Below are 21,671 nucleotides of genomic sequence, written 5' to 3'. Positions count from 1 at the left end.
TACTGGTAAACTAATAAAATGCAAGGACTACGCTTAGAAACAAACATTTCAGATTAAAAAAATATATTTGTTTTTGCATTTTGACTTGTGACGTAAACTTGACTACTTTTACAAAGTTCTTCTCCTTTGGATAGCCGTAGCAGAAAGATGGCAGCCTCCTCCCTGTAAGGTGTGGCACGTCTTATGTACAAGACGATTACATTTTATATATATATATGTTATTGTTGATGTGATAGAACTTTTTTTTTTGGGCATGTTATTGAAATTAATAAAAAAAAAATTTTAATGAATAAACATTGGAAAATAAAAACATTCTTGTACACACTGTCTCCTTTAAACAATTTCAAACATACTCAACATTGCGTTACAGTCAAAAAATATTATCTTAAAAATAGCTGAGCTAAAGTTAATTAAAATAACAATCTCAGTCCTTGGTGACTTATGTCACCAACAAGCAGGACTGGAGTGAGACTCATTTTCAGCCCTGGAGTTTCATGGCTCAGACCAACCCACTTTAGTTCACAACATTTTATTGAAGATTTATAATTGTACTATCACTAATGTATCAATCTAAAACAGCTTTTTATTCCTTCCAACATCGATATTCACATTCTGTGCTTACAAGATCAGACTCATTGTTTCACCTAGTATGAGAACACAAATAGATAACATTTACGGTGATTAACAAATTTATTACTGCACCTGTAATAGCCATTAAGAATCATCAAGTGCTTTGATGAGTAATTTCATTTTCAGTCAGCTTTCCATGTTTTATCATTATGAACAGGAATGGGGACTTTGTGGCAATTTTGTTGAAATTTATTTACAATTGGAAAAACTTATAAGACAATTTTCATTCATATCAAGCATTCAACCACTCCCTTTCATGTATATCAGACACTTTCTTTGAACCCAGAAAAATGTATAAGAGTGTTACAGTGGCGTGGTTTCTTGTCAAATAATAAATAGTTTCTCCTTTTGGTGATAACCATTGTAATAAAGATCGTCCTAGTGCTCCTGATTAGCCTTTCAGGGCGAGTAAAATCCCACAATGGAATTCTTCAAAGTGGCCTCTGCAGTTTTTTTGCGACAGATAACTGAAATCATGTGTACAAATAAATTCTGCTTTAAATGACTTTTGAATCAAAGACAATTTTTAATGCATAATTGTTTTTGCCCTTTATTTTAACCAAACAAATGAGTGTTGTAATTAGTGTACAATAAAATTAACATAGGTATCATAGTAATCAGACCTGTCGATGTAATCGGTAGCGTTAATCTACAAAGTTACTGATAATAATGAAGTAAGTGTTGATCACAATACATTTCCTCCCCTTGAATTTCTACTTGATCATCACCATTTCGAAGCATTTAAGGCCATGTAGAAATAATACCTTTTACATGAATGAATGTCCGCTGGAGCTGTGGGGGGAAACCACAAGCAACTGGTTCTCTAACAATTTGACAAAAACTAAAATACCCCCAAGCAACCAAACAGTAAATCAAGAGGATATCCACACATCTTAACCAAAAACACAATCTTTTTCATTGAGGAGAAAACACCCCGACTTGTACTGTCCATCAACGCTGATCTATCAGAGGGAATGAGATGAAATAACCCAGTGTGGAACCTGCGATGACGCCGAGGAAGATCCAAGTGTTGAAGGACATGACACACAACATCAGCATGTAGCCCAACGTCACCTGCAGCAAGTGGAGCAATGTTTGGATTCCGTGGAGCAACCAGCTGAGGACAGGATACAGATAATTAATTTACCCATTTATTTAAGTCTCTCTTGAAAAGAAAGTCATTTGATCATAGCCAAAATTTGGCAGAAAAAAAAAGCATTAGCTGTCAAAAAAAAAAAGTTGTGGAAACTAGAAATAAAATACCTGCCCCTGTTGCTCGGAAAGATGGGGGTTGATTCTTTGGGAGTCAATGAGGATTCAGAGGTGCTGCTTTCCAGCACAGGATTGCTGTTGCTCTGGCTGGCCGGCGCGCTGGAATAAGGAGTGAAATACCGAGCCAAAGCTGTGCCCCTGTTAAGCCACACCCTCCACACTTTGAGCAGCTCATACAAGACAGTCAGCAGCATGACCACTATCACTGACGCAAACATACCTGAGGGGACACACAGACAAAGATTTGGAGCAGAAACAATATACAGTGAAACCGTTATGGGTTAATGCAGTCCATTCTGGATGAAGAATAGATATACAAATTCAGAAAGCATGGAAAAGGGGTGGGATTTAATACGTCTTGTGACTTCTTCCCACTCCCCTTTGAACATGGAAAATCAATATTAGGTGTGTGTTGTCAAATTGTGCTTGTTTTGTAATTTTTGATGTTGTTGTATTTTTGTTATTGTTAATTTATTTTATTATATTTTTTTCTTCTTCTTTTTCATGTTCAATCAAACTCATTTCTGGGGCGCTCCCATGTGAGTTAATCACATTTTGATTTTATTTATTTGTTTTACCTAATCAAAATAAGAAAAAGTATTATATTTGTTGAAGATAAACTACCATAACTACATTCCAGTAGAAAAAAGTGCCATCTAAAATATCTCAACTTTATTTATAAAGCACTTTAAAAGTGCTGTACATGGAATATAAATCAGTAAAGATAAGTGAAACAAAATAAAATAAATAAATAAATTGACATATCATTTTGAAAATACCATATTTTCATTCATTCGATGTGATCCTAAATTCCGTCCTTTTACCCCCCTGCAAAACACTGAGAAGTATTTCTTCACAGCATTAAAAAAATTTTTTTAATCATGTAATTTATTTATTTTTTATTCTGTTTTAGTGGGTCTTATTTGCTGGAAGCCCAAATTATGAAAAAGAAAAAGAAAAAAAAACAATACCTGAAATCACTTAAATTGCGGCCCCTGAATCTATAATTGATGAAAGTTTGACTTATTGAATGGAATTATGGTAACAAATGAACTTTTCCATGTTATTACAATTTTTGGGAATGGTTTTGTACCTCCAGGGCTGTTCACATGCCAGAAGTCAAACAGGAGCGTCACACTACTTGACGCCTCGAATGTCATCTGAAAAATAAATATACAAAAGAGATGTTCAGACAATGTCAAGTAAAATGGCACATATGTGTACAAGACAAGCCTTTAAGCGCTTCCACGCCATTTGATTAGGCTCCACATCTAATGTTTCCTCATATAATGATGCAGATTGCCCTTGATTAAAGTAAAAATAAAATGAAATCACAAGCGAATTGGTTCTGCCTCACAATGGAATGGCTTCTTCCCGATATGTGCCAAGGACAAAGTCATTTTACGTACACAGAACTTTCACAGTTGTGTTTTTTTGGTTGCTTGCAGTCATGTAGACACGCAAACAAACCAACTGACATGGGTTTAAAAAACAAAAAAACATGACCTCTTTGTGAAGACGTAATACTGCTAAATGCCCTGCAGATGTCGCATGCGGTTCTCCTGTTGTACTTTTTGCTGGATTTCCAAATTCGCAAAAATTATTCAATCACTGCCAACTTTGAAATGAAATGAAATTCACATGACTTAAAACCCAATTAGAAAATAACAGCACATTGCTTGTATTTTCTGTTGCTGCAGTAGATGTGTGAATGTAATGTGACAGACAAAAGAATGTCTTTGTGTGTGAACTATTATTTAAAGGGGAAGTCAACCCAAAAATATATATGTATTTTTTTTTTTTACAATAATGCAGTATGTTGCTTTTGAGTGGTAGCAATGAAGGAATTTGCCACATATATTGGTTTAAGTAAAGTAGGGCTACTCACTCAAACTACTTCTCAAATTTTGGGGGTGCTTGGATTTACTTCAGGGTTACTTCAGCACCCCCAAAGTTAATGGAATTAATATATTGGAGACATGATGGATCATTTGACTTGGGGTAAAGTGATGCTGGAATGTGTCCGAAACTTTTCTGCACCCACATTTTATTTTATTTTTGCACACCAACATCAAAACGAAAACACATAGTTGTGCATAAATAAACTGCTGTGTCAGCTATGATATAATAAATGTTACATGATGTCAAGTTTCGACTGCCTTATGAGAACAAAAGAGCTTTGCATGTAACAAGGGCGAACGAGATCAAATGTTTCCATTTGATTGAAAATTAGATTGCATATCTTATAAATTATATAGAATATTTTGCCTTGTGATAAACAAACTTAAATCATAATAACTGAGTTACCTAGTAGTTTAAAAAAAGATGATTTTAATTTTAATTTTAAAATAATGACACTTTTTTTCCCTAATAAGGAGCATAAAGCATAACAGCTGTCAGGTAAGTACAGCGTTAGCATAATTTACTGAGACTTTATCAGGAAAAATATTTCTTGAGTTAATGGACACACCACTCTCCAGAAGATGATGTACTGTATAAAGAGCACAACAAGTAAGTCATCAAATATTTCTTTGCAGTAAAAGTGCTTTTTGGCAATGGATGTGATGCCACTGGAAAGTCTGTTTATTTTTTTTTTAAGCGGTGGAACATTTATTTGGAAGGAACATTTGAGGGATGAGAAGCAGAGCTGAGTATGTGGATTCTCTGTCAATAAGCAATAATAACAGCACACTTTTCAACACTTATTCAATTGATAAACATTCACAGTCATTACAAATATGAACTAGAACAATATCAAGAGGAGCTCTTCAACACTTCTACTGTATTACATATTCAGGTTCATATTTAATCAGGTAAATTATCACACAATCGTCACTACTATTAACATTTACTTAGTTGTTTTTATGCATACAAATGTGTGACTAAGCTCTAGCATTGCATAATCAACCTCAACCTTGACTTAGATGGCCTCCCCTATTATTTTTTGAAACCATAACATGAGCCTGCTCAGTGGCTGCTTGGTGTTCCCAATATACACATCAGCACATTTATCAGTGCATTGAACAGCATACGCCAAGACTGTTTTTCTGGGTAAGGTAAGGGATGTTTGCCTGTCCGGTCTTTGGGGTGTACCATGCCTCCATTTGTCTCAGGGGTGTTACCAGGTTTGACTTTGAAGTGTACCAGAATATAGAGTCCATACGCAAAGACAATGTTCTTGCATCTGTCACTCTTTTCACATCCAACTTCTTTGTGTTGACTTCTGGAACTACGTACATAAATACGTTTGACAAACGACCAGCTGTAACTACAAGTTTTGAGAGTGTACCTCAGGTCTATTTGCGGTCCCAGTCCCTATCATCTGCAAATAGCACTCTACTGATATTCTGTACTCATAATTCACATGGACAGCGCTCACATGAACAGTCAATGTAGCAATTGCAAATAGAACTAGGTACCGATTTGCATCCGATCAGATTTAAGGTATCTCGGCAGTTTTCATTACTTACTTTTGCGACTACAGATCAGTAGAATAAGATAAACAATCATTGTAAACGCTTGCTGCTTTGTCACCAAAATAATGTATCTATATTTCAGTTTTTCAGTACTTTCATTATATCTGTTTGACATAGTATGCAACATAAAGACCTACATTTTTATTTTATTTTGTATTGCCATGCTATAGCTCCACCCTTTGTAGGAACTCCCCAGCCAAGGTAATGCTGGCAGTGAAACTGAGGAGGAAGAGTCAAAAAAATATGAAGAACAAGCCATTAGCCAACAGAGGTACTGTCCATTACACACTTGCCTGTGAGAGAAGGTTCTCAACAGTGACATTCATTTTGTTATTTAAAAACAAAAACAGGCTTAGGAGTACTTTAACCTTGAAACAGCTGGGTGCCCTGAGAAATAAATGATTTGGACAATGTTAATAATTAAGTTTCAGAAGAAACAAGTGCACTTCTCAGGCAAACATTAATGTTAGATACAAAGTTGCAGATAAAGTGCAATATTTTATTATGTTTTTGAGAGTTGGTACCCTAAATATACTTTGCATTTTTGTGTACAAAAAAAATGAAATAAGACATTCAGAATTGAAAGAGAACAGCACATTGCATGTTAGACATATGCAATGCTTAACAAACTCATGAGAGCACAATAACCAAATTAAGGTTTATGCCACGACAGCCTTAAATTAAACACATTCAAAATTGTGTTTCTGCACTTGTTAATACTGGATATAGAAGCTCTGTAACAGAAATATATTTAATGCAAAATGATAATTATTATTATCTATGAATTTTTAAACTGGCTGATTTATACATAAACTGAAAACATTTTAAACCATTTAATATGTCTTGATTAATATGCCATATTATAGTTATTTACTTGCATTGCTGACCAGAATTTTTTTTCCAGTGGTTGAATGTTATGCTTGATTAATTTATGATTTGCCCAAGAAGATGGCTCAAACTTGGGTGAATTTCTGTTTGAAATCCCTCATTTCCGTCCAAAACGGCATAGCCTGAAAAGCTATCTGAAAATTAACGAGTGCGCATGAAAACACGCAAAATTCGACATGGTCTCTGTGACAGATATAACAGGTGGTCTAAAAAAATAAATACAATTAAATTAAAATAAAAACTTAAACACTGATCAAATCGATGCTGAGGAATGGTAAACTATTTTACAGTGATTCCCTAATAAAAGGTAAAATCTTTAATCTTTAAATTGTGATTTAAAGTACATGGGTTGTAATTCAGTCCCACAAAATGTAATTTGAATGCCAAAACTTAATGTATATAATGCATCATTGCGCTTGTATATTTATAAAGCTGGCCTCACGTTCATTACGTTACAAAGGCAAACGCATGGATGTGAGTAGTAAAAATGTTCTGTAACGAAACTCACAGGCATCATGTTGAACTTGCTGGCCGACGGAAAGCGTCAGTTGTTGTACTGTAGTTAACTCCGTTTACCCATCGCGGGCTGCTTTTTCTGGCTGGCTGACTCTTGATGCTTCGATAATGAGATGTCAAGTATGAGACATTTTTTGTTGCGCTCCTTGAGTAGGACAGACGAACAAAACCCACCCCAAAACTACAGTACTGTACCTCGTGACTTCAGACAATAAACAATAGGCTGACGGTCAATGGAGTTTTTCCGGTGCGGGACGATTGTCAAAACATTTCCGGTTTATGTAGCTTCTGCGCATGCGTGTAGTTTTTTGGGGGCGTGGTTTTATAATGTGAATCAGAATGCAGGTGCAATGTTGCTCATGTTCACAAAGTATTATATACATAATATTCGAACCAACACCACAGTCCCCTTTTTTATTTGACTGATATACGTAATTCACAGCTAATAGATATGTGCAGTATTTGTCTCTTCCACAAGAGGTCAGGAGTACACCATGGTACAGAGCTTGCTAATTCTTATTGAGCCAAGTTATCATGCACATACATGAACATTCCTTCCATTAGTATTATCATACGAAGATATGACATATTATGTGCATGTTTCATAAAATAGAATGTTTCTGACTGTCTTGCCTGTGACAGGATCATTATATCATTACTATTAAAACAATTTAATAATCAAAGGTGATTCATGTGAAATCTTGTATAAGTGCTCATATCTGACTCTCACACGGCGGACAAAAGACTGTAACTTGCACAGTGGTGGTCAAGCGGCTCAATCAACACAGCTGTGCTGATGAGAGTGATTAACCAACACCGGCTAATTGAGTTAATGAGCCTGAAGCCATCGAGACCTCAACAATGCAATTACCAGATTTGTTATAAATTGGTTTGTGAAACAGGAAAATGACACAATCTGATTAGACTGTTTACAATGACAATATACCCATCTCAGAATTTCTAGAGTTAAGTGATTTGAGTCACTTTTAACGGTAGCAGTGTGCTGTTTAATGACGATGTGTTTTTGGAAACACAAAGCTATGAGGTGACATTGTTCACAAATGACCAAACAAGTCAGATAACTTTATTGTTCTATTATACACTTTTGATACAGTATATTACACAAGGTGCTAAAACTGCTATCTGCATACTGCACCTGTAAACCAGTTACAAGTATATAAAAAAAAATACAAAACCAGATGCCACTTCTCAATACGTGAGAAAGGATGAGTATAAAAACTGCACAAAAAAGTGTTTAATCACTACCATTGTACTCTTTGGTCAAAAATTGGAGAACCAAAAATGTTGCAGGCAATGCAAAAATCATTTCAGCTAAATTGCTGCTTTTCTTGGCAATCATAGGTATTGCACATATTTCCAACAATTCCAGAATTCATATGAGTCTATTGTTTCTTATGCATTAATTGTTTTTGGCATGAAGCAACAGACGCAGATCCTGACCTTCTACTTATGGCTTCGGAGTACAGTACTGTAACGCCATCAAATTTTCCAGCATGATAATGACGAGACCATTGCTGTTTTACTTACGGTAAAACAGCTGTTTCTGGATGTGCCATCGTTTCTAATTTCACACAGGAAGAAATTAAATGTAAATAATAATACAGAATATTCAGATCAGCTGGTCTTCAGGTCTCTCCCAACATCCATGTAAAAGTTACTTACAGTACATGTCATACCAGACATTAGATTGCTGTGTGTCATATTGAAAGTAGGATCTGCTCAATACAAAATTTGAGAGAAATGAAGTGAAAATGAACACAAAACTAACATTTTATGACTGGAGTTTGAAGTAAGTTCAGTTAAGATAGTTCAGATAACCCAGAGAAAAGTCAATAAAATAAAATCACAATGAAAACATACCAACTCCCAAGAGAGCTTCAAACCAAGAACCTCCAGAACTGTGAGACAGACATGCTAACCACTAACACACTGCCTCCTACGTTTAAAATGTACAGAAAAAACATGTAACATTTTAACTTTGGATAAATACAAATCCAAACATCCGACAGCAATGCATTGCCATATTTTCATGGGGATTTAGTTACTGTATGTTTCTTTTAATATCATCAGGATTCAATCCCTCCGGTGTATTCTGAGTGTACTAAAAGGTCTTCCACCAGCAGGGTATGTAGGGAAACTTCTATTGAAAGGTGCTCAGGGAGCATCATAATGAGATGACCGAGTCACTGTAACAACCTTAGATAATCTTAGAGAGGAGTGTCTCGACTTTGAGCATTTTATGAGGGTCTGGACCCGTCACCTTATCTTTAAACTTTAAAGTCAACCTTAAACATTTCTTAACAATATGTTGTATGTGACCTTACTAGTCTAAACATGGCATTCTCATTAATATTACATTTTTGGAATATGAGTTATGAAGCAAAATCCAGCCGTTTTTTTCCATGTCAGGGGGCGGCCATTTTGCCTCTTGTTGTCCACTAAAGATGACATCACTGTAGTTCAGGGCTGAGGCAACAACCAATCATATCTCACCTGTTTTCTGAAGCTGTGCTGTGATTGGTTGTTACCTGAGACTTGAGCAACTGTGATGCAAATGGGAAAATGGCTGCCCCCTGAGATGGATAAAAATGTCTGGATTTTGATGCTTAACCCATATTCCACTAATGCAATATTAACCACAATATTGTATTTAGACTAGTGGGGCCGCATAGAACTTATTATTGTCACAAAAAAAATGGGGTTGACTTCCCCTTTAAGTCTATGTCCTGCCACCCTGCACTTCGCAGGCCGGTTTCAATTCGACGTCACTTGACAATGACGACAATATGGAGACACAAACTGTGAATGGCAAAATATACATGCTTATTTCTTTATTTATTCTAACATTAATTTAGTTATTCAAAATAAGTAACTTCACATAACCCAACATGATTTGTATGGACTGTGTGAACCAGAACAAACTATTTATTGGAATCAGCCATCTTTGTTGTTTTCATTCGTCTCGAATGCTTTGAGGTCGAAACTGAGACAATCCGAGTGGGAAAAATCCAACTTCCTACCTTCCTCAAATGCAGCATAGGCCTCAACTTTAAGTCAGTCTAATTTGTATTGAGACACATCTCTCTTTAGGAAATCCAAAATCATGGCAAAGAGGGCGAGAGAATCTAGGAAACTGACCGTGACACAGTGGAAACAAATAAATACTACTCTTTGGAACAATTATTGCAGATGTTACAACAACAAAAAAAGACATGGCATAAGTGAAAAAAAAATGGTTTGACATGTAACTCAATGCCAATGTCACAGCCCACTGATGAGAATTATCTTTATCTTTTTTGTGCAGTTCTAGCGCCCTCTGGTGGCTAGTATTTGAGTGCAGTTATATTTTCACAAGGCGTGTTTTGGCCCTTCCATGTTTAGAATCCACGCTAATGTTCAGATGAAGGGGAACGTAATATGCTTGTGACCAGAGTTAATATGTGGAGGAACTCAAATGTGTGCGTGCATTAGCAAGTAAGTGCCTCAATAAATATATTATATTTATTTATTTTTTATATATATATTTACAATTTCTAGGCACTTACTTGCTAATGCACGCATTAGCAAGTAAGTGCCTCAATAAATATGTAATATTTATAATTTTTTTTATATATAATATTTAAAATTGTTATAATATTTTTCATTGCTGTAATGAACAAAAGCACAATATTGTGTGTGTGTGTGTGTGTGTGTGTGTGTGTGTGTGTTTTTAGTATGAGCTCTTTTTTTTAACAATATTGTGACCTTTTGTATCCCAACCTTCCCACAATATTGTGGTAATTATCGTATCGTGATGTTTGGATATCGTTACATCCCCACCGTATATGCGCTCTTATTGGAGGCACACACCCACAGAGCTATTCTGTAGAATGAATGAATTGTGCTTAAATTAATTCGTCCAACCCATGTAGATCGCAGATTATTTGAGCATAATAAATACAATTATTTCCTGTTCACGTAGTTGAATTTGTTGTGTGATGGCACTTTGCTTTCATTGAAATGTGGGTGCAAGTAATCCATGGCTCAAACTATGCTGTGTTTCTTTTCATCTTGTTGGTGATGCTGTAGTTTCATTGTTCAAGTGGAAGGTTTTGCGTGAGCTGTGTGTAAATTTAGTCCAGTCCAAATTGATCAATCTGGTACTTTGTGTAGGAATGTTTGTCCGACCGCTTTACACACACTTTAAATGAGGAAACTTCTGCCTTGGTGCTCATTTACAGTCTTATCCACTAGGGATGAGAGTGAGTCTCTTCTAGCGTGGTCCACGTCCACCTCCTCTACTGCAGCTTAGTCAAAGTCTGCAGTGCAACTTGCTAGCTAATGTTGTTTTCGCTTTGATTATCTCCACAATTTTGATCCATTGTCAGCATTCCCTCAGGATCCAGGACAGATTCCTCTGCGGGTGTAAGATGAGGTGCTACGACGGGTCCAGCAAGGGAATGAACTCCTCCCACAGTCATATCCTATGTCAAACAGAGCTCCAGTCACAAAACATCACTTCAGTTTGGGTCACTTATCGCTATTCCATTTTCTCCATTGTTACACTGCCCATGTGAGCAGGTAAGATCCTGAAGAGAGTCTCAGGCAGGTTATTTCAGGATACCCTGACCTGCTGTTTGGCCGGAGCACAGAAAAAAAAATCCTATGGGCTCACAGCGCTTTTCCTTGTAAGAGATAAAAGTCCAATCACTTTTTTCCAACATTAGTTTAAGCACAATGGTGTTGAGATGCTCTGTCTATTACTGCCTGATCGGTTGTGCGATCAAAATACGATTCTTATATTCACAATAAGACATGATCCCTTTTTGTTGAGGACATATTCATCTTTGGTGTTTTGAAGCCGGCCCTCTTTTCAATAGGGTATTTCCATGATCCGGCGCTGTGGGTGGTGCTTCATCATCTGCTTCTTCTATTGTCCACTGTTTAAATTGAAGTTGGTGCTACTGCAGCTTTCTTCATAAGTGGGCGGAGGCTCTGTGACAAAGAGATAGAAACAAAGGAGGATGACATATTACGTTACTTTCGTGATTCATTCTGAGAAGTTGCTTCATCGTGCACTTCTTCTATGGTCTATTTTTTTTAACTGAAGTTGGTGTTTGCAGCTGAAGTTGGTGATTGCAGCTTTTTTGATAAGTGGTTGGAGGCACTGTGACACAGATTTAAACCAGATAGGAAGTCGTATTGCGTTACTTTCATGAGTCATTTGGGGAACTTGAAAACAGAGATGCGCAATAAAAATGTACTGGGCTGAATAAGACCTTTGAAATACTTGAAAGAAGCGGTATTAACCTTTGCGCAATAAAAGAGTAAAACAAACACTATGCATATTTGTTATGGACAAAAGCTTACTTGCAATCTCACACTTGAAGAGCAAAGTCATTGCAACGTGAAAATAGGATTACTAACTAATTCTATTAATGTTTTTTTTGTATTTAGAAGAAAATGTTTACATTTAGTTTACTTTGTAGCTCTAATACAAAAGCAATCTTAGTTGTTGAGTTAATTTATCATCTGAATTGAAGAGCTATGGTAGATATACACTGCAAAAAAATAAAAATATTGTAAAATAAGAAAATTATTACTTCAAATAAGCAAAATTATCTGCCAACAGAACAAGAAAATTTTACTTAAATTTACCTCTAAGATTTTGAAAAATAATAGTAGGCCCATATTAACCACTGCGGTCTTGAAAATAGTATTTTCAGACTAAAAACCAGAAATGTCAACTTTTTTCAAGCTGTAATAAATAGAACTATATTCCTAAAATACATGAGTTTTTTTTTTCCTTTCTACGTTTGGATAACTTAGCCTGAGTGTCAAGCAGGGCGGTAACAGGTCCCATTTTCTTTGTCATGACATAGCCAAGAATTGAACCCATAACCTTCAAGTCTGAGGGTATGCAGTCTACAACTAGACCACTGAGCTGGTACTGAAAGAAGGACAAATGAGCTTAGTAAATATAACGAAATGAACCATATTGCACTGGTCTGTTTTCATACCTGTATTTTTTTCCATTTATCTTATTACTAGATTATGCAAAATCTTAAAATGAGAAAATTCATGAAACCCCAGTTTGGAGCCTTTGATGTTGGTTAGTTATCATCTTAAAATGTGGGAAATGCTTGTTTTAAGCCTCACAGTACTTAAACTGGCTGTTAACACTCAATACCAAGACTGCCTGATCAAATAAGATAATTAAGTAATAAGTATCCTAAAATAAGCACAATGATCTTGCCTGACAATTTCCTTTTAAGTAAAAAATAACTTGTCAAATCAAAATAAGCAAATTTAGGTTAAATTTAAGAAATTATATCTTACTTAAGATTTTAGTTTGTGCAGTGTATAAAAAGTCTACACACTGCAGTCCAAATGACAGATTTTTGAGACATAAAAAAAGAGACGAAGAAAATAAATAATTTCAGAACTTTTTCCACTACTAATGTGACTTATAAACTGTACAACAAACAAAAATGGCTAACACAGGCAATGTGGTTGCACAGGTGTGTACACCCTCTTATAAGTGGGGATGTGACTGGTTTCAGAATTAATCAGTTGCATTTACTGTAAAAGCATGTTAAATGGAAGTCAGCACCCACCCACCACCGTTAAAGTGCCTCAGATTAACCCCAAATAAGACCCTGACGTAGGTTTGTCCTGAAATTTTTGGTCATCCCATAATTGGAGAGGTTATTGGTCTCATCAATGGAGCAACTTTTAAAATTTTCTATATTCACTGCAGGGCTGAATGAACTGTAGGGATTATGAAAATCAATTTATTATTTTGACACACCATACGCTTACCATGAGGATAGTCCCAACTGCTGTATTCTGGTGGCAAGATGAGCGAACAGGAAGTAGGCACAGGTGTGGGGTCTCCATCAGTGAAGAAAGGTATGGTGGCCCCGGTTGAAAGACAGAACAAGGGGGCAGAAGCGTCGGGCTGTCTGCGGCCAGGAAGCAGCACTGAACTGGGTGCGTGGCTAAAAGCGCTCGGGGACATGGTGACAGGCTGACCAGAGGGATCTTGCTGAGAATGACTTTTGGTGGGGATCTCTTCGCTGGCGGCACCGCCTGCACACAGCTCTTCATTGTCCTCAACCGGAGGGGCACTGGGTGTCACCCCTGCTGCATTGGGCGCGTTTGCCACGCTGCAGTGATCTGGACTCGAAGGTACAGTCCTTGCAGGAGACAAGTTCACGGCAATGTTCCCAATGTAGATGGGCAGGGTGACAACTGCATCCGGAGATTTTAATGCTATCTGTAATCACAATTTATAACGTTTTTCCTTCAGACAAACAAATTTGTCATCAACAAAAATCTGATTTGCTTTGTAGAAGGGAATGTAAGCTATGGAAATTTACTACAATATAGTGCAGAATAGATGTATAATAATGTTGTCAATTCCTTGTTAAATAACTTTAGATTACTCAGCTATACGGACTATATCGATATGTTTAAAGATAGCACTGGAAATATTTATCCCACACTTAATTTTGCCATGTATTTTTTTTTATCAAATGCAAGCTGTAAATAGGTCAGTACTATGGATGGGTATATGGGTACAATTATCAACAGGTTGGGAAATTTTATAATAAAGAAAAAGTATCTGAAATTTTACAGCAACGCAAATGATTGTCACTTTTTCACCAATATCATTTTAATATGGTTTTACGGAAGCGTATTGCATTCACTTGAAAACAAAAAGTCCAGTTTTTCTGACAAATTTTTTGGGGGAGCTTTGTTTTTTTTAGTATTTTTTTTCTGTTTTATTGAATTTTTTCCCCCTGGTTTTTTTTTAGTATTTTTTTAATGTTATTTATTTATTTTTTCTAAATAATGCGAGTCTGCAACAAGTCACTTGGAGTTCAGAGGTAAAAAAAAATAATACTCCAAAAAACAACACCAGCTCTGTTTTTCTGAATAATTATTTTCTGTTCTTTTGAATATATATTTTTTCTGTTTTTTAAAATAAATTTTCCCTGTTTTTCTGAGTAATTTCCCTCCTGTTTTTCGGGAAAAAAAAAATTCAGCCTGTTTTTCTGAAATTTAAAAAAAAATTCTGTGAAAAAAAATGTTCAGAAAAACATAAAATTAAAAAAAATCAATAAAACAAAGCTCTCCCCAAAAATGTGTCAGAAAAACAGGAAGGCTTTTTTTTCAAGTGAATGCAATATGCTTCCGTATGGTTTCATTCTGTAGGCCCCAATTAAAATAAATGTCATAGGATCTTTAAACAGGAAGTCAACCCCCCCAATTTTTTTGACAATAATATGTTCTATGCAGCCCCACTAGTCTAAATATGGTATTCTGGTTGATATTGTGTAAGTGGAATATGAGTTATGAAGCAATATCCTGCTGTTTTTATCCATATCAGGGGGCGGCCATTTTGCTATCAATGTTGCTCAGGGCTCAGGCAACGACCAATCACAGGTCAGCTGTTTTTTGAAGCTGAGATGGATAAAACGATGGCTTAATGAGATTAGATTAATGGTTGTTGCCTGAGCCCTGAGCAACATTGATGTCATCTTCAGCCCCTGAGATGGATAAAAATGGCTGGATTTTGCTTCATAACTCATATGTTTAGACTTGTAAGGTCACATATAACATATTATTGTCAAGAAATGTTTAAGGTTGACTTCCACTTTAAATCATTCCATCGGAGCCGCAAACCTGAATGAAATAGTCAATATCGATGAGGCTGCAGCCTGTCAGCGCTGACTGAGGAAGAGGTGGGACAATGATCTGTTCTCTCCACTCCGCGTGTTTTCCTGCCTTCACGCCGGCTCCCTCCACCTCTGCAATGGTACGGAGGTCAAAAATGTGCCGCTTGGTCTTGTAAGTCACTTTCTGGTAAGAAAAGAAAATCAAAGACATGATAACAGAAATATGTGACAGTTACAACTAATACTTTCACAAATCTCTCCAGCTGTTGCAGGGTTGAACATCAATTACAATTAGTTCGATTACCATTTTTTTACACAACATTTTTTTTGTGGATTAATTTAACTGCAAAAATTTGAATATTTGAGGATTTCTCCATGAGGTGGTAGTTTAAGAAATTAAAGCGGAAGTCAACCCAAAAAAGCAGCAAAATCTACCCATTTTTATTCATCTCGGGGGGCGGCCATTTTGCCACTTGGTGCCAATTGAAAATGACATCACAGTTGCACAGTCATGACCAATCAAGGCTCAGCTTCATAAAAACAGATGAGCTGTGATTGGTGGCTACTTGAGGCCTGAGCAACTGGGATGCCTTTTTAAATGAAGAGTAAGTGGTAAATTGGCCGCCCTCCGAGATGGATAAAAACAGGTTTGTTTTGCTGCATAATTCATATTCCACAAACACAATATTGAACAGATTTCCGTGTTTAGACTAGTGGGCTGCTTGGAACATATTAGTGTAAATAATTTTTGGGGCTGACTTCCACTTAAATACTGTATTATTTATTCCTTTCTACTAGGGATGGGCGCTTACCAATACTGGGCCTTATATCAGTACTCACGACAGCGGCCCCATGTGGCTGTTTTACGCTCAGGAAATAGAAATTAGAAGAATATAATTCCATTATTTTTATGTAATTTTAAGGAAAATGCTATAATGAGATAATTAGGTCTTTTTTTTTAAATTGTTATTATCTGTCACTGTTTTGGGGGTAAATTTTATGTATCAAAACACTGGTAGTATCAGTGCTTACTCTAGAGTTGAGATTGTATTGGTATCTGTTTGAATAAGTGGTATTGAACATCCCTACTTTCTATATAGTTCAGGCTTTCAGACTTTACCTGTATGAGACTTGCCAGTACATATCCCGTGTCTTTTCCAGACTTGTTGTGGATCTCAGTGGCTAGCTTGATCACCTGACCAGGAATATAGCCCCTGAGGTCACTGCGAGCTTTCAACATGAGAGTCCCAGACTTCACCAGAAGGTAGTTAAATTTCTTAGTCGTGACAGCGTAGCTCATGTGCTGCAGAGACAGAAGCAAGTTGAATGATTGTATCGAGAAACTGACGACATTCGTCCATCCATCCAGCTAGCCCCATATCTTGTTTTCAATGTCTCAGTAAAGCCACAGACCATTCCCAGCTAATTTAGGGGTAAACCCAGGACAAGCGATCAGTCAATCCCAGGGAACGAAAATGTCACACAAAATGGGCGGAGCCCTTTTGAACTCATAGCCTTTTGCGGTGAGGCAGGCGCGTCTGTGTGCTGCACTGAGATCTTCCTCAGATGTGACATCAAATCAACCTTAATCACGGCTAAAGGTTAATAAGATCTGCACTTACATCGATGTCCGGCACCTCATTAAGGTTGAGCAGGTTGAGAAGGTAGAAGGGCCTCTGGGCTTTGTAGTCCTTGGCAAAGCGAGGCGTGTCGATGGCAGCTTTCACACGGTAAATAATCTTTCCAAACGGTCCTTCAAAAGAAGTTGGTGCTGCAGCTGATGGAATGCCAGGAAAAAAAAAGGAATTTGAATACCCATGTCTTTAAAAATACACTCGGTGTGTTTTGTCTGAACCGCATTTTTGTGAATCAAGACAAGGATATTGAAGGCCACAAAAGGAAAAAACTTGAGGGTTATAAATGTAAAATGTGGTTTTACCATCACAAATAATTGACCTAAACAGTGTTAGGGGCAGCATCTGAAATAAAAACCCAGCTTGTTATTGTATTACTTCTAGCCTGTTCCTCAGTGAGAAATTTCTCAAGGGATAAGTCTGCCTCTAGAATTAACCAGGAAAGGCAGGTGGTTGCAGTCATTGTGCAGACAACCTGACAGCAGAAGCAGAGCAAGCAGCAGAATAACATTCCCGAGGGAGATGCAACACATGTATACTCATTGCATTGCGTTTACATGAAAACCACATTTAAAGCTTGATATTGAGTGAAATGTTTTGATAACAAAAGGTTTTAGGACGTGTGTCAATATTGTATCACCTTTCAAATCAATCCAAGAAGTGTTTTCATAGTTACAACAAAATGGCATCTTACAAACACTAAACAGGAACATTTACTGTATGTGTCACTGTTTCATATTTGCAGTTCTACTCTCCTCCTATAATTTAGGTCCCTGTGGAACTAGACAACCATTGTTTCCTCTATAGTCTTATTCTAATACAGTATTAAGCATGCTGGTTTTAAGTTTATCTTAGCCACTACCCTCACTCAATGTTGCCTTATAGAAAAAGAAAAGTTGCTTAATGCCTCAACTTTAGACAATTATAGTGTGCAAGATGGAGAAAGCAGACTGCCTTGTGGAGAAATACTACATGCGCATTGTAAAATACAATCAAAAATAGAAAATACATAGATACAATTAAAATGTCATTAATTTATCATAAATACATAAATATTGAAATATTGTACATACACAGTATACCTTCACACATACATATGTACATACATACTTATGGGATATAACTAAATAAATACACACACTTATTTAGACAAGATAAGGTTGACCCTCTAAAGTCCTCCAGAGTTTAAGTTCAATCAAAAAGTGTTTCTATAATGTTTAAGACTATCAAACAAATGTAAATGAGACAAATATAACCAAGTAAACATAAAATTCAGTTTTTAAATGGTGGTTTTATTTTTTAGGGGGAAAAATATTCAAAGCTACCTGTCACCCTTAGCAGCAACAAAGTGTAAGTACTGTACCGTATTTTATTTATTTATTGATTTTTTTACACGGGGTCAGGTAGCTTTGAATTTGTTCCCCCCTTAATACCGTTAAATAAAACATCTTAAAAAAAACAACTGCATTGGATGTTTACTTGGGTTATCTTTGTTTGATACTTAGCACTGTAAATGTCAACAAGCAGATTCAAACTATTATACACTTCATATCACATTAATTCTAGCAATTTATAAAACAACCTTAGTTTACAGTAACGCTCAGCAAACACCATATACAGGTATCGCTGGTGTTGAGCGGAATCCTTGTACCTAAAAAAATCCTTAGCTTTCAGGAGGACCCCAAAATAACATGTTTAGCAACATGTAACACAGTTAGATTTCTCAATATGTGTGGACTGGACTATTAGTCAGCATAGATTTTTTGAAAAATAGGAAATATACCAAATTGTAACCCTAGGAAGATTTGGCCTAACACCAGTAATAGAAACACTGTAGCCAGAGAGGAGGCCTGAATTTCCTGAACCGCTTACATATGTACTAATATGTACTTAAATATATTTCAACATTTAGAGACTCTGTTTGAAATTAATAGTTTATAAAACAAAAGTATTTGGCATAATCTTTGGATACGCATATCAAGTTTCCTTGCACCCCCCCCCCCCCCATTCCCATTTATAAAAGTCTGGCACTGTATAGAAGAAGGTTAATTGTTATATAAAAGTTTTATCAAGGAGTTAATAAAGGTAAACAAATCCTCTTTATATTTTTTCACAGCTTGCCCATTATGACATTGGGTGAGAGGCTGGGCACACACATTTGTGGTCGCAGAGTGCACTGCACTGTACACATTTTTGCGGTTAAAATTAATTCACTTTGGAGGTTCCACCTCATGCCTCAGTGTTAATCAACCAAATATCATTCACTCATAAAGGGGCATAGCTTGTGGGCATTGTTTATTCCACCTTGACACGTGCTAAAAATCAGCCCCTGGCTCTCCTTATGCAGAGTCTGTCAGTCAAAGAGCGTGAGGGGGGCGAGGAAAAGCAAGGGGGCATGACGACCAATTAATCCCCGACTGCACAACAGGAGAGGGACTAAAAATAAACCAAGTCTCTTGCGCCTCAGCCCACGCTAGTGTGTTTGTGTGAGAGCAAACTTCACTCTTAATAAGTATGTTGTGTTGATCTTGAGGTTACTTGTCATGCGTTTAGAAGGCATATGTTAAGGGCAATGAAAAGATAAGATGCACAAATTCATTCCATATTTCCTAACTAGGAATAACCTCACGACTTAAAACCACCAATCACAGATATGTATCTGCTTTGTGTCATACTGCACTATATGTTATCAGGTGTCCTGGATTTCTAATAAAAGCCTACACAACAATTTAAGAACCAAAGGTGTGCCCGAACAGCAATGAAGTTAAACAGATCATTGAAAGAAAGTTCACACCTGGGATAAGAAACTGGAAAGGGAAATTGTGTTCGCCTGCTGCCAGAGTTCCTGTGAAAACAAAACAAAACGATTTATCACTTACAGCACAGAGCAAACACTAGTGAAATAAATAACATACACAAAAAAAGAAAAATACATTGGCTGGTGCAGAGATAAGCACAAGTGTTAGTCCCTTTGTGATTGTACCTACATGCAAAGATTGGATATCCAGGTGGTGCCACGCCTATTTTCCCAGCAGGTTTGAGTTTCACTGATAAAGGTTAAGTTGTTCAAACGACAGATGAACTCATATGTTGTTTGAAGTGACCCGCACTCAATTGAAACTAGCCAACAAGGGTGATTAATAGCCCGATGAGTAATGGCCAAAACACGTAACTGCATGGCAAAGCACAAAGCACTTTTCAGCAGTTAATCAATGATTAAAAAAGAAAAAAAGAAAAGAAAAACAGCTATCGACCCAGCATTCTTCTGCACCAGTACAACTTTGGGTCAGCATCCTTTTAAACACTTGCCCTTATAGATGATAAAATAATGATCTCTTAGTTTGGATTTTAATGATGCCAAAACTACAAAATGGTGCGTCATTCCTGTCTGCTTGTATCGATCAAGTTGGCTTACACATGCACGTGTGTTTTGTGTACAGCATTCTTTCATTTACGTTCAGAATTAATAAAAAATGACATCATTATTTTATCATCTCAGGTTCTTTGTTCACTGTTCAGCAAGTTCAGCAAGTTTTCAGTTGATATGAACATTATGAAAATTAGATAACGACTGAGAAGTTAGTGGACATCTCGCAATAAAAAAACAACAACAACTCTGCACATTGGTAATTAAGGGATACGTGACTCATTGAGCCATTTTCAACTGTAAGAAGATAATATTATGTCTATAATATATAAGTGATAACGTCATTATTTTTCATGATCAATTAATACTTTTAAAAATGCATTTTGCCACTTGCTATCGACTGAAGATGACATCACCTGTGCTGAGGAAAATAGGTAATGACCAACCATGGCTCTGTTTGGTGACCAAAGCCAGAAAAAGAGGTGAGCCGTGATTGCTCGTTACCTATTTTTAGTGGAAAAAATTGTTTTTAAAGGTATTTAATTTAAAAAAAATAATTAATTATCAAATTACTGTAATTCTGGATGAAATATTAACTTTTTACTGGTGAAAATGAGTCAAGTATCCCTTTAAAAACAGATGCCCTTTTTAGGGTGAAAATGGGCGTGAGTTATGCAAATTAGGGTGCCACAAAAAGACCCCCTCCCAAAAAAAAGGCAAAAGATAGTGGCATTTAGATTGAATTCTGATTCATCAACATACGCACAATGGTGCGAAGAAAATGTTGTGAGTCCAACTGTGATTCTGTGTATACACTCAACGTGTGTGCAGGGTACGAACATTCCTACGTATTTATTAGTGAATGAGGCCCTTTGTGTTTAAACAAGAAAATAAGAGCGTGTACAGCATGCTAACGGAGTTTGCCACAGTTGCATTTTTAACGGAATTAGTAAGAGCAGCTGCAGCAGTTTGACTTTCATGTTACCGCCACAACGCAAACACCTTGAGCCAATGAGTTCTATTATGGTATAAGTCAAAGCGTAATACATCTTTCTTCACGACTTGCCACTTTCTCTAATTGGACTGTTTCATGTAGGGAGAATTTTCGCATGCGTGTGTGTGTGTTGAGCTGGGTGAGAGAGGTCACTTGCGTCATGTTTACGATTATAGCCCACGCACCAGGATGACATGAAGATGAGAAAAT

The 21,671-nt window shown here is 36.6% G+C and overlaps 2 protein-coding genes across 2 annotated transcripts in view; both read right to left on the bottom strand.

Moving 5' to 3' along the window:
- Nucleotides 1-797: 797 nt before the first annotated feature.
- On the bottom strand, nucleotides 798-7,013 carry slc31a2 (solute carrier family 31 member 2). The gene is made up of 4 exons (XM_086096950.1): nucleotides 6,775-7,013; nucleotides 2,996-3,062; nucleotides 1,894-2,122; nucleotides 798-1,747 (listed from the first exon to the last, which is right to left on the bottom strand). The coding sequence occupies exons 1-4, from the start codon at nucleotides 6,781-6,783 to the stop codon at nucleotides 1,582-1,584; spliced, it is 471 nt and encodes a 156-aa protein (XP_085953076.1). The 5' UTR covers nucleotides 6,784-7,013; the 3' UTR covers nucleotides 798-1,581.
- Nucleotides 7,014-10,384: 3,371 nt separating this feature from the next.
- The window catches only part of arrdc1b (arrestin domain containing 1b), a 28,376-nt gene continuing 17,089 nt past the window's right edge, over nucleotides 10,385-21,671 (bottom strand). Inside the window, exons 3-8 of the mRNA XM_086096952.1 lie at nucleotides 19,895-19,945; nucleotides 17,089-17,243; nucleotides 16,587-16,769; nucleotides 15,474-15,650; nucleotides 13,605-14,061; nucleotides 10,385-11,777 (exon numbers count right to left, since the gene is read on the bottom strand). Coding sequence (XP_085953078.1) covers nucleotides 11,713-11,777; nucleotides 13,605-14,061; nucleotides 15,474-15,650; nucleotides 16,587-16,769; nucleotides 17,089-17,243; nucleotides 19,895-19,945 — 1,088 coding nt within the window. The 3' untranslated portion in view covers nucleotides 10,385-11,712. The remainder of the gene's footprint in view (nucleotides 11,778-13,604; nucleotides 14,062-15,473; nucleotides 15,651-16,586; nucleotides 16,770-17,088; nucleotides 17,244-19,894; nucleotides 19,946-21,671) is intronic.

The sequence above is a fragment of the Leptonotus elevatus genome, chromosome 15 (genome assembly GCF_054856555.1).
Source record: "Leptonotus elevatus isolate MCC_2025b chromosome 15, RoL_Lele_1.0, whole genome shotgun sequence".
Lineage (NCBI taxonomy): Eukaryota > Metazoa > Chordata > Actinopteri > Syngnathiformes > Syngnathidae > Leptonotus > Leptonotus elevatus.
The sequence above is the reverse complement of the archived record's forward strand: the minus strand, read 5'-3'. Positions and strand labels throughout refer to the sequence as shown.